At 41.5% G+C, this 11,557-nt stretch overlaps 1 protein-coding gene and 1 long non-coding RNA gene across 3 annotated transcripts in view; one reads left to right on the top strand and one right to left on the bottom strand.

The window, feature by feature from the left end:
* Positions 1-11,557, bottom strand: part of acsf2 (acyl-CoA synthetase family member 2) — a 29,694-nt gene that overhangs the window by 17,843 nt on the left and 294 nt on the right. The window contains exons 1-10 of one of the 2 annotated variants that reach the window (XM_005453739.4): positions 10,662-10,789; positions 8,339-8,534; positions 6,158-6,286; positions 5,540-5,593; positions 5,298-5,416; positions 4,651-4,813; positions 3,167-3,262; positions 2,822-2,973; positions 306-397; positions 140-216 (exon numbers count right to left, since the gene is read on the bottom strand). In XM_005453739.4, the coding sequence (XP_005453796.1) occupies positions 140-216; positions 306-397; positions 2,822-2,973; positions 3,167-3,262; positions 4,651-4,813; positions 5,298-5,416; positions 5,540-5,593; positions 6,158-6,286; positions 8,339-8,534; positions 10,662-10,714 (1,131 nt within the window). In that variant the 5' untranslated portion in view covers positions 10,715-10,789. Of the gene's footprint in view, positions 1-139; positions 217-305; positions 398-2,821; positions 2,974-3,166; positions 3,263-4,650; positions 4,814-5,297; positions 5,417-5,539; positions 5,594-6,157; positions 6,287-8,338; positions 8,535-10,661; positions 10,790-11,557 lie in introns of those variants that run through there. The other variant, XM_005453738.3, reaches the window with a different exon arrangement.
* Positions 10,061-11,458, top strand: LOC112847659 (uncharacterized). Its single transcript, XR_003221327.1, has 2 exons — positions 10,061-10,567; positions 10,672-11,458. It is a non-coding gene; the product is annotated as an uncharacterized LOC112847659 (long non-coding RNA).

Below are 11,557 nucleotides of genomic sequence, written 5' to 3'. Positions count from 1 at the left end.
CAGAACTCACTTGATTATGTAGTTTTTCTGAGGATTTGTCTCCCCCTAGTGAGCAATGGTTAAACTGCACCATTAAATCATTCCTATAAATCAAATATTGACCTTATATTGGGGGGAAAAAATACATAAAAAGACTCACTGTTATTTCCTTCACACCCAAATTGGATGCAACTTTCTTCACAAGTTCTTGAGGGCAGGGCGAACCAGCCATGATGCCTAAAGTTAAAAAATGTAAACAAACAGAAGCACACGAGTAGGGAAAAAAAGGAAATACCAACAGAAAATAAATCAGTTTCTTTTCTCACCCCCCTCCACTGATGATAAGTCATATTTAGCGAGGTCCGGCTGGTTTACCATGTCGACATACATGGTGGGCGTGCCATAGATGAAGGTGCACCTGAGAAGGGAACATTTGGACAGTGTTTAAAATCTTCCCTGACAAAAGAAAAACAAATGTTACTGATTACACATTTATATAAATCTGTATATGATAACACTTGGACAAAAAGTGTGTGAAGATAGGAAATGACCCCAAAACCAAATCTGCAAATTAGCTGTATCCAAGGTTATGATGCACTTTTGTTATCAAACAGGTGAGTATGGGAGTCTGAGAAAAACTCAACAACTGGAGAGAAAGCAGGACTGTAACCACAGATGAGACTGTATATAAATGATGTACGCAGACGACATGATGTCACACATTCAGTTCTATCTTTGACGCCTCAAACTCCATTTGTCCATAAACCAGCAGTCAAGACATATTGGAATTCTTGTGCAGAGCTTTCTCAGCCATAGTAAGCATGATAGAAAAAAAAAAAATAAACAGTACTATACTAATATAAATTATAAATAATAAATTCTACCCCCTTTACAAGAATGGAGGCAGTATATACATAGGACTCAGCATTTCTATAAACCGTCTCTAAGGCTACATCCACACGTTCACGGTATTTTTGAAAACTGAGATTTTCCGATTTCTTAAAAAAAAAAAAAAAAAAAATCCCACACGTGCAGTTTTGAAAAAATATCTCCGTCTGTTCCGCTAAAAACGAAATATTGGCCAATCAGAAGTCTAGAAGTCTGGGAGGGAAAGACTAAACAGGGTTTTTTACTTCTGAAAAGTTTTTGTTTTTCTGGACAGGCAGCTAATTTTGTGTTACTTTAAGTGCATTCATCATTTCAAATGTTAATAACTAAAGACAGTATTTTGGCTGTTGTGTAGACTCACAACTTAAGAATGAACAAAATGCACACAGCATACATAAATTTTTTTTAAAAAAGTAAATGTATTCAAAGCCAACGTCGGTGTCTGTGTTGAATGTAGAAGCCACACCCAAAGTTCACTCGACACCTCAGTCTTCGTAAAAGGAGGGACAGTAACTGCGTAAGTATGTAAAAACTGCAGATAGCCAGATTAACAGCAACAGTATTTTGTCTATATCAGCCGTTGTAGAATTTAATCTCATGTAAACAATAATGTTTTGCACAGCGTGACGTAAAAAACGGCGCACACCTTTGACGTTATGTGAGTAAGCATCCGTTTTCCCCATCCACACCTAAACGCAAAAACTGAGTTTTCAAAAATCTCTACCCTGGCAGGAGTTTTTAAGAATCTCCGTTTTCAGTGACCCAAAACGCCGTTTACGTGTGGACGAAAGGCCCAAATGCAAAGAAAAATCTGCGTTTTCAAAAATAACCGTGTACATGTGAACGTAGCCTAAGGTTTACAGAGAACTGTACAAAAAACAAACAAACAAAAACAACAACAAAGAATGCTGCGACATCCAATATCAGGAAACTGAAGCTACATTTTAATTAGCAGTTATCAAACTTCAGCTCTCTCCTCTTTTCCTCCACACCCAACCGGTCACAGCAGATGGCCCCGCCCCTCCCTGAGCCTGGTTCTGTCTGAGGTTTCTTCCTGCTAAAAGGGAGTTTTTCCTTCCCAATGTCCCCATGTGCTGCTCATAGGGGGTCGAGTCTGATTGCTGTGGTTCTTTCTAATATTGTAATGGCTTCACTTTACAATATAAAGCACCTTTAGGTGACTTTTTTTTTAATTTGTATTCTATAAATATAATTAAATTTCACTTCACATTGGCTCACTGCAGAAATTGAGACTCATCAGACCAGACAACATTTTTTAAATTATCAGAATGTGGCGTAAACAACATGAAAACATGGATCCATTCTGCTTTGCCAAGCGTGGGAGACATTTTCTTGGCACACACACACACACACACACACACACACACACACCTTGACCTAGATGGCACTGCTGGTTTATGTTATCCTAATGGGGCAGTTTGGAAAGCCACAGGAAGTGCTTTTGGGAAATATCTGATCTCATTCATGAAGGATCTGTGAGTAAGGCTCACCAGCCTCATGCAGTAAAACAATATTTGACTTTTTGACATCAACACTCAGATGAACACAAAGTTTTTAATGGTGAGCTCATTTCTATTTGACATCAACTCTTTAATGAGCAGACAAATACACAAGACAATCTCCATTATTCCATATGAAGATAAGACCTCTGTGTTAGTAATGAGATGCACTCAGATTACAGTTACAAAAAAATTCATCGTTAAGCAGGGAAACATGAGACGTGTGGAAACCGGTTTGCATTGCAATAATTTGATCGTATCCTGGAGCCCAAAGGTACAACGCTGCTCCAGATTTAAAGGCGATTATAGTCTCAGCCCTTTTGTTTAAACATATTAAAGATCAAATATCCTTCTGTTAACTCGTACAACAGGACAGCCCTGTAGGCTTACAGGTCTCCTATTTTTTAAATCCTAGGCTGAACTTCTGACATTACCTTTCACTCTCAATAGCTGCCAAGTTTGCCTTTCCATCGTATCCCCTGGAAGGAAAGACGATGGAGATGCCGTGCACGGCCATGCAGATCCCGCCACCCACAGAGCCGAAGCAGTGGTACAGAGGCACTGGCACACAGACACGAGTGTGAGGCTGGAAAACCAGGAAATAAAGGAGTCAAAATTAGGGAAAAAAAATCCTTTGCAATGAAAAGACTTTAAGCAAAAACACAGTACTTTATAACATGATCAGTTCTTCGTTAGTTTGAATCCTTTAATAAAAAAAAAAAATCAGTAAATTATTTAAAAAGGTCTTAATGATGTGAATTCCCGATTAATTCACTTACTCTCCAGTGGTATCCCAGTCTTCTTCCAATGAAGTAGGAGTTGTTGATGATGTTGTGATGTGACAAGGTGGCACCCTTTGGAGCTCCAGTTGTACCCTGGTAAAAGTTTATCAAACAGCGTGATACCTTATTAACAGATAACACTGAAGAAAATAATAATAAATTAAAATTATGTGATGAGTTTAGGATTGTAATATTAGATATTCAGAACTTCTGACTAGCAAAAAAGAAAGAAAAAGTCAAATGGATATGATTGATTTTGTCTTCATTATGACTGCAGGTGTTTCACTGTGTTGTTTAGCAGGTTGTTAATCCGTTTCAGCTGCTTTGGTGTTAATGAAATTACCAACATGTGCACTAGAGGCTCAACAATGAGACAAACCTGTAAAACAAGAATGGTTTTACACCTGGACATTTTTTACTTCCTCATCTTTTCTAATGGTTTTCACTAGTTTTGCATTTGGGTAGAGTCGGTGTAGTTTAGCTCCTCCAGGATGGCACATCAATACATGTCAATGCAAGAAGGTTTGGTGCGTCTCCCGGCACAGTCTCAGGAGCATATGGGAGATTCCATGAGATAGTAACTCTATAAGAGCTGGACAGGGCCGTAGAAGGCTCTTAACCTCAGCAGGTAACATCAGCAGGACCAGTATCTGCTCCTTTGTGCAAGAAGGAACAGGATGAGCACTGCCAGAGCTGCAAAATGTCCAGCAGGACACTGGCGTGACTGTGCATGACCAAACAATCAGAAACACGATTCATGAGGGTGACCTGAGGACCTCTAGTGGGCCCTGTGCTCACTTCCTAGCACTGTGGACCACAACTGACATTTTCCATAGAATATCAGAGTTAGCTTTTCACAGATGAGAACAGGTTCACCCTGAGCACATGTGACAGACGTGAAAGGCTCCGGAGAGGCCGTGGAGAACATTAGGCTCCTGTAACAGTGTTCAGCATGACCGGTGTGGTGGTGGGTCAGTGATGGTCTGCAGAGGCATATCCATGGAGGGACACGGACCATCCTTTCCCATCTTCCCTGGGAGATTACAACACTATGGATTATTAGCAGCATCCTTGTGGGTGGGATCTGGTCAACAAGAATCTCAGCTCTATTCTTGAATCTCTGGAGGTTGCTTCTTGGTCAGCCACCACACACGTGAATGTTAAAGCACCAAACTTTGGACATGAAAAAAATTCTTTACCACCTCTAACAAAAACAGTTTGTTCTCTGTGGATAGTTTCCCCCTTCATTACAGCTGTATAGTGTGTGAATCTTTAACTCGCCAGTTTAAACTTTACTAACATTCAAAGTTTTAATGACCTTGCAGCAGGTCGTTTAACATCTTATAATGATTACTTGTTGAACTCTGAAATATTTCCTGTGGCAACAAAATCTTTTGCATGCCAAAAATAAATAAACCATCCAGCCACAGTGGGAAGAGAACACGTTAGTCCCTCATCAGCAGTGACTGTGCATCACTTACTGAAGTGAACTGGATGTTTATGGGGTCATCGAACGAGATCTTCTTTTGCAGATCCTGAAGCTGCTGCATGTGCTGACTGCCGCCGGCCTGCATCACGTCGTCAAAGTGAAGCATGCCCGGCTGTCGGCTGTCCAAAACAATCACAGAGCGGAGATCAGGGAGTCTGGTGGAAGGGAAGCAAACAACCAGAAGGTCAGACTAACCAGAGAGACGACGGTCAGGCTGTAATGTTTAACCGCTGGAAATCTGATGGTTGGCAAAGCTGTAAGTAAAGAGTATCAGTCAGGTAAACAGACAACAGCAACTTGTTCTGGAGAAATCAGTTAATTTCAAAGGAACTGAACCAACCAAATGATTAACAGCAAGCCTTGCAATGTCCAATGTAAAGAAGCTATCAGCATATGAAGCATGTATGTTTTTGCACCAGTTTTAATGTAAAACCTTCTGTTATAAAAGCCTCCAACCACCACGTCTCTCCACAGTTGAATTTGAAAAGCTCGTCTTTGGTTCTTCCAAGGATACAAATCAGCCTCATGGCCAGTGTTCAAGTCACAATAATCTTTAAACCGTTAAACCTGCAGCCTTCGAGCTTGGAAGGTTGCAGGAACATTACTTTTCGATCTGAGGGGCTAACAGGTGATCTGTACCTGCTGCTCTTGATGTCTCCTGGGCTGCAGGTCTCGATTTCTGGACAGATCTTCCTCAGCATGTTGCAGTAATTCAGGGTTTTAAACTGCGTAGGGCACACTATAGCTTTGCACCCAACCTGCGGAAAAAAAAACAGGAGCAGAGAAGTTAAACTTTCATGTGTCACACATATGCATGCGTCTCTGTGTCCAAGAATTACAAAAAAATAAAAAACATAATCAGGCTGAAAAAAACTGCTCACCTTCCGCAAGGCAAACTCCACCTCCTGCACCTGGTATGCTGGGTTCACAGCCACCTGTGGAAGGTAAACATTAAGAAGAAGAAGAAACTAGAGGTTTTAAGAAACTAAGTTTCATCTTTATCATCTTCAGTCCTTCCAGGCATCTCTGAAGCATGGCAGACAGAAAGTATTGATCTGCAGTCCAGTGTCCTCATCAATAACTTCTTGAGGGTCAGGGCTGGCCGACCACGCCACCTCTTGGCATCTGGCTCACACAGCGGGACTTTTGCAGAGACTGTGGTTGCAGATGCAGCTCGTGGGTAGGCCACTGTAGAGCTGCATGTTGGTGACATGGTTTTCCAGGAAACATTTAAGGTGGCACAAAGCATGAAAATATAGTTCCCATCTAGTTTCCTGCTTATCGGAGTCCACAACTTAGACCCACTGAACAGGATTTCCTTAACACACTTTAAGTTTGGTTAACTTTTGAATCAGTCTTCCACACTTTGGAAAGCACATGAGAATCTCATAAGTGATGCTCGCAAGGTATCTGAAGGCATCTTTAACAAGTCACCTGCCCCTACTTAGTTTCAAAGCTTACCAAATCTCAATACTGCGACATGCCCAGCTTTGACTCACCAGTATAATCCCAGCTTTGGCTGTTGCAAACTGGAACAGGACCCACTCATAAGTGTTTGGTCCCCACATGCCGAGCCGGTCTCCTTTCTTCATTCCGAGCGCCAGCAGCCCGGCTGCAGCCTGGTCCACCTGCAGAGACACAAACAGGTCGGTGCAGTGAGACCATCACACATCCAGGGGATGCTGCAGGGCCAAAGATTACTGTGCTTTACATTACGCCACCAACAGAGCCATCTGCCATGTTTCATACACGTCATAGTGAAAAGCTACAGAGAAAACGCCAACAAGCAAAGCAACATTTCCATGTGACAACTACAGTTTTTCCTTTTCCTTTCGAATAAAGAAAACAGCTGTTTAAAGTAATATATGTAAAGTCAGGTTTTGGGGACGCTGCAGGCAGCTCAGCTCTGAAATAGGATCTGTCCTCATTTCCTCTGATAGCAGCAGCGGAGGTGCAGACTGCACAGTCAGCACGACTGAAGGAGCCACAGCAGACACCTGATTGGCTGAAACATACAGGAACTACCCGCTACTACTTTACATACATTAAAGAGTGTTTTTCTTTTTTAATGGATAATGTGCCTCAAGTCAATTAAGATCCTGTCATGAGGATCTTAACTTCACTCAAAACCCCTTTCTAGCTTTGCTATAAGCACTCAGGCAGAGACGAGCATAGGAAGATATCAGAAACTCAAACACATTCTCTCTTATGTCATGAAGGGAGAGCATAGCAGAGCTGCCAAGTAGAGCAGAGGTAGCGCCATAAAAGGCATACTGCCACTGTACTGTGTGCCTAGTTAATGCAAACAGCCTGTGGTGCTGCTGTGACTTTGACCAGTGACTTTTAGACTTGCATGTTTACACTAAACGCGATGAAATAAAAGGCGAGGGCATCAGTGGCGGAGGTGCTTTTCAGGCAGGAGTCAAAGTTTGCTGTGACGTGTCAGTTTAAAGCTCCTGTTATCACTTATGTAACTAGTGATTACTCAGCAATCAAATGTGCCTGTTTAAATCTAAAGATGTAGTCTTTAAAAGAAGTAAAAATGCAGGAAAAATCAAAGAGCAAATGTGCAGATTCTCTAAACAAGAAAATTAATTTCTCCATTAACCATATGTGCTCCTTGCTTCTCGGACAGCACATTTCACAGAATCCACCTGAGACCTGAATTGATCAACTCGAGCATGTGGATGGATAGAGTTAATCTGTCAACAGCAAACCTGACAACACCATGAAAATCTTCATGAGGTCATGAGGAACCTTTTAGATCGATGTGATCAAGGGTCCAGGTTTGGTTTTAGAAGAGAAGAGCTATGATCCGATTTATAAACTAGTACATGCTCGGACTACAGAACTCTTTCATCTCTTATTCATGGACACTGAAGGAAGAGTGAACAGATCACGAGAGGGTCCAGTTCTTCTGGATGGCTTTCAATAAATCACCCCAATTTATCAATGCAATGGATTTCTTTTTTCTTCTTTGCAACAATGTTTCAAATATTCTGGTCAAGTACTTTGACGCATTAAAAAAAAAAAAAAAGATATTGTCAAGATTTTGTGGTTTTCCACATTAAACAACACATGTGATGAGAGTCTATAAAATACAAAAATGGGCTGTTCTAGTTCATTAAACAAGAAAAACAATTTAACAGGAAATGGCACATCCAGTTGTCGGGTAGAACAGGGATGTCTTTCACCTGACTGGTCCAGATAGTAGTCAGAGTTTTTGTTTTTTTTTAAATAACTGAAAATTAAATAATTAAGCAGTTGATTACTGTTCCATCAACCTTGAGCTCAAACTGATCTTTATGCGAGCCATCATGGTAAATGGTAAATGGCCTGTATTTGTATAGCGCTTTACTAGTCCCTAAGGACCCCAAAGCGCTTTACACATTCAGTCATCCACCCATTCACACACTGGTGATTGTAGCCACAGCCACCCTGGGGCGCACTGACAGAGGCGAGGCTGCCGGACACTGGCGCCACCGGTCCCTCTGACCACCACCAGTAGGCAACGGGTGAAGTGTCTTGCCCAAGAACACAACCACCGAGACTGTCCAAGCCAGGGCTCGAACCGGCAACCTTCCAATTACAAGGCGAACTCCCAACTCTTGAGCCACGATCGCCCCATCTAAAATAAATATAACACACTTGCTCTACATGCTTTAAAGTAAAGGACTCACATCTTGTTGAAACTGTGCGAAGGTCTTGCGGACTCCATCTTGTAGGAAAGCCATGGCCTCTCTGTCGGGCCAGCGCTCCACCGACCTCTGCAGGCTCTCTGCTACCGTCATGTGGAGCAGCGAAGTGGAAGACGTGCCATGGACATAGCTGGTGGTGAGAGTGGGGACGATCGGTGGACCGTCCACATGGAGGCCGCTGTGAAGCAAAGAAGAGTAAGATTTTCAGACAATGGAAGCTTTGCAGGAATATTTAGATGACATGATAAGATGGGGCCTGATCATTCGAAACCTTGTATGTGAGGAGCAGGATTTGAATTCAGTTATGGATTTAACAGGGAGCCAATGAAGAGAAGCCAGTATAGGAAAGATATGCTGTCTCTTTCTAGTCCCTGTCAGTACTCTTACTGCAGCGTTTTGGATCAACTGATGGCTTCCGTTGAGGACATATGCTGGTCACAGTGTTACTGCAGGCCTCAGTAACGCCATCCAGAGTAAACGTGATTAGATACCATATTTCTAAGATTTTTTTAGAGCCAAGTACAATAACCTCAGTTTTATCTGAATTTAGAGGCAGAAAGTTAAAGACAAAGACCTGGATGACCTCTAAGACCAACTGGTGTCCATCATCAGATTTATTATTTCTTCTTCTGGATTTTTCCTTGATTATTATCTACATGCATTAATAAAAACCAAAAGCCAAATGACCCATGAAATCAGTTAGACATTTAATCTTCTTAGGTCTCATCTGACATTATTAGCTCTGACGCTTAGACACACTTGAAACCTACAACTACAGCAGGAAGTTCAATTGTCTATGTACAGTTTTTAGTCTGGAACAAGCAGAAACCTGCAGGGCTGGAAAATGAAACCAATGCTGAAATACTTAAAGCCGCAACTCCTTTAGTGCCAGCAGAGACCCATTGTTAAAATGTACAACTTTACAGCAGCAATAAACATGTTTGAGCACACTACAAGAACCAGTTATGGCCTCCATGAAAACAGCTTACACGTCTCACCAGTCCTCAGAGCCCTGCATGCTCATTATATATTAGTCAGTTAGTTAACCTCAGGGTTGTTAAATCCCAGTTCAACCAATTAAAACAAAAAACAAAAAACAAAAACTTTCCATACAGCCGAGAAAACGTGTACAGACGCAGATTAACAGAAGGGGGAAAAAACTAAATGTCAACAAACAAATCCAAACTGCCCCCCCTCACAAAAAAAAAAAAAAGAAACAAACAAACAAATAAAAAAACCACTATTAAGAATAAACACAAGCCGGAAATCAAACAGTTAAACATGCAAAGTAATTAATTGCCTGCTTTTATACAAATAAAGGTGCATGTCCTTTGTGAAACTATTGATGATCGACCGAGGAACCACAGCAGGATTTATAACACATGTAAAAATGTGTGTAAAAAACAAACTGCCTGAAATCTTACAGCTGTGTTTTACTGCAAACCAGCTGACACACAGAGAGCCTTTCAGAAGCCTCACATCCTGGAGAGCTCCAGAGCAGCTGTTTTTGTCAGCTTTAGGAAACTTGAGGGGTTTTTCACCCTTTTTTGTACCGATTTGATTCAGACTGTAGATCAGGGGTAGGGAACTCCAGGCCTCAAGGGCCGGTGTCCTGCAGGTTTTAGATGTGTCCTTTATCCAACACAGCTAATTTAAATGGCTAAATTACCTCATCAACATGTAGTGAAGTTCTCCAGAGGCCTGGTAATGAACAAATCATTTGATTCAGGTGTGTGTAAGATCTAAAACCTGCAGGACACCGGCCCTTGAGGCCTGCAGTTCCCCATCCCTGCCCTAGACCTTTGTCCTCCCTGGCTGCCTTTGCACACGGTGTCTGCTTAAAAGTGCTTAAATAAAGGCACCATACCAAAAGACAAAATTTACTGGCCAGCAGAGATGGAACAAGCTCAGGCAGAAGAATAAAAACCAAACCAAATGAGTGTTTTGGATTTCTCACTTTTGGTTTATGTTAAATATTAAACAATTTCACATGAAAATCTTATTTGTTAAACCATTTGAAGAGTTCTGAGGGAAAGTGTAAAACTGGTGAAAGATTACCTGAAATGTGGCTGAAAATAACAAAGCTGAATGTGTCACAACTCAAAAAGGTAGAGATCTGATAGTTTATATCATGTTTTTCATGGATTTAATCCATTCTGGATGTAACATAACAGCTAACTGTACAAGTTGAGCAGAGCAGGGGAGTAAAAGGTACATTTCTCTCCATAATCACAACATTGCAAATTTTTGTTTTATTTAAAAACTGCCTTTGACTTTATTTTTATGAATCTACTGCATTACATACTTTTCGACAGCATGCAGAGATGAGGTGCAGGAGGGTTCGGGGCTGGTGTGCATGGAAAACTCCCAAAGAGGAAGAAATACTAAACACCATCAGGTTTCTATGGCTGGAGGCTCCCAGGTGGTCTGCATTACCTGATCCTCTTCTTTAGCCAATCAAAGCTAGAGGACTTCCAAACTGTGATGGAACAGACCTCGGTACCCGTTTGGATCCATCCTATAAATCAACTGTTCTGTTCCATCCCACTCAGATAAAGGAAAAACTTTCTGCACACTGATTAAATCAATGATTACTGTCTGTTCAAAGTATCACATCGATGCAGGAGGTGGACACGGTGATCTGCATCTCTACACAATACTTTAAATAAAGCTGGAAATAATGTTGATATCCGTGATTGTGTAAACAGATTTTCTTGAGTTTCTTTGATCTCCACGACGTGCTGCACCACCGAGCCACAGAAAAACATTCCTGCCCATTAATCTCTCTGCACAACTCCATCTCTAAAGCAACAACACACACTGCAATAGTTGCACACTTTGCTATATGTTGTATTATCACTGTTTCCAAAATCCTGGAGCGACTGTGACCACAGAATTTCCTCAGGGATTCGTGAAGTTTTCTCATTTCCTTCTGATTTTAACAGTTTTAGCTGCAAAGTCTGTGCACAAAATAGCCGAGACTGAGACTGCACAACGCCAAATCCGAGACCACTAAACCTGGGAATGGGTTCTGCAGACGGGAAAACAACTTCCAAGTCGAAACAAACGGATGTTTCTTGGTAGAAAAGGCGGTCACTTTAACATCCCACCGAGCGCATTAGTTTTTCTGCGCGTGATGCTATTTTTTAGGAGCGTTTACTCACTTCCAATTACAAGACCTCCGCCCAGGAGCTTTTATTA

Source organism: Oreochromis niloticus, linkage group LG8 (assembly GCF_001858045.2).
Source record: "Oreochromis niloticus isolate F11D_XX linkage group LG8, O_niloticus_UMD_NMBU, whole genome shotgun sequence".
In the NCBI taxonomy this organism is placed as follows: Eukaryota; Metazoa; Chordata; class Actinopteri; order Cichliformes; family Cichlidae; genus Oreochromis; species Oreochromis niloticus.
Note: the sequence above shows the minus strand (reverse complement) of the source record. Positions and strands in the feature narration are given on the sequence as shown.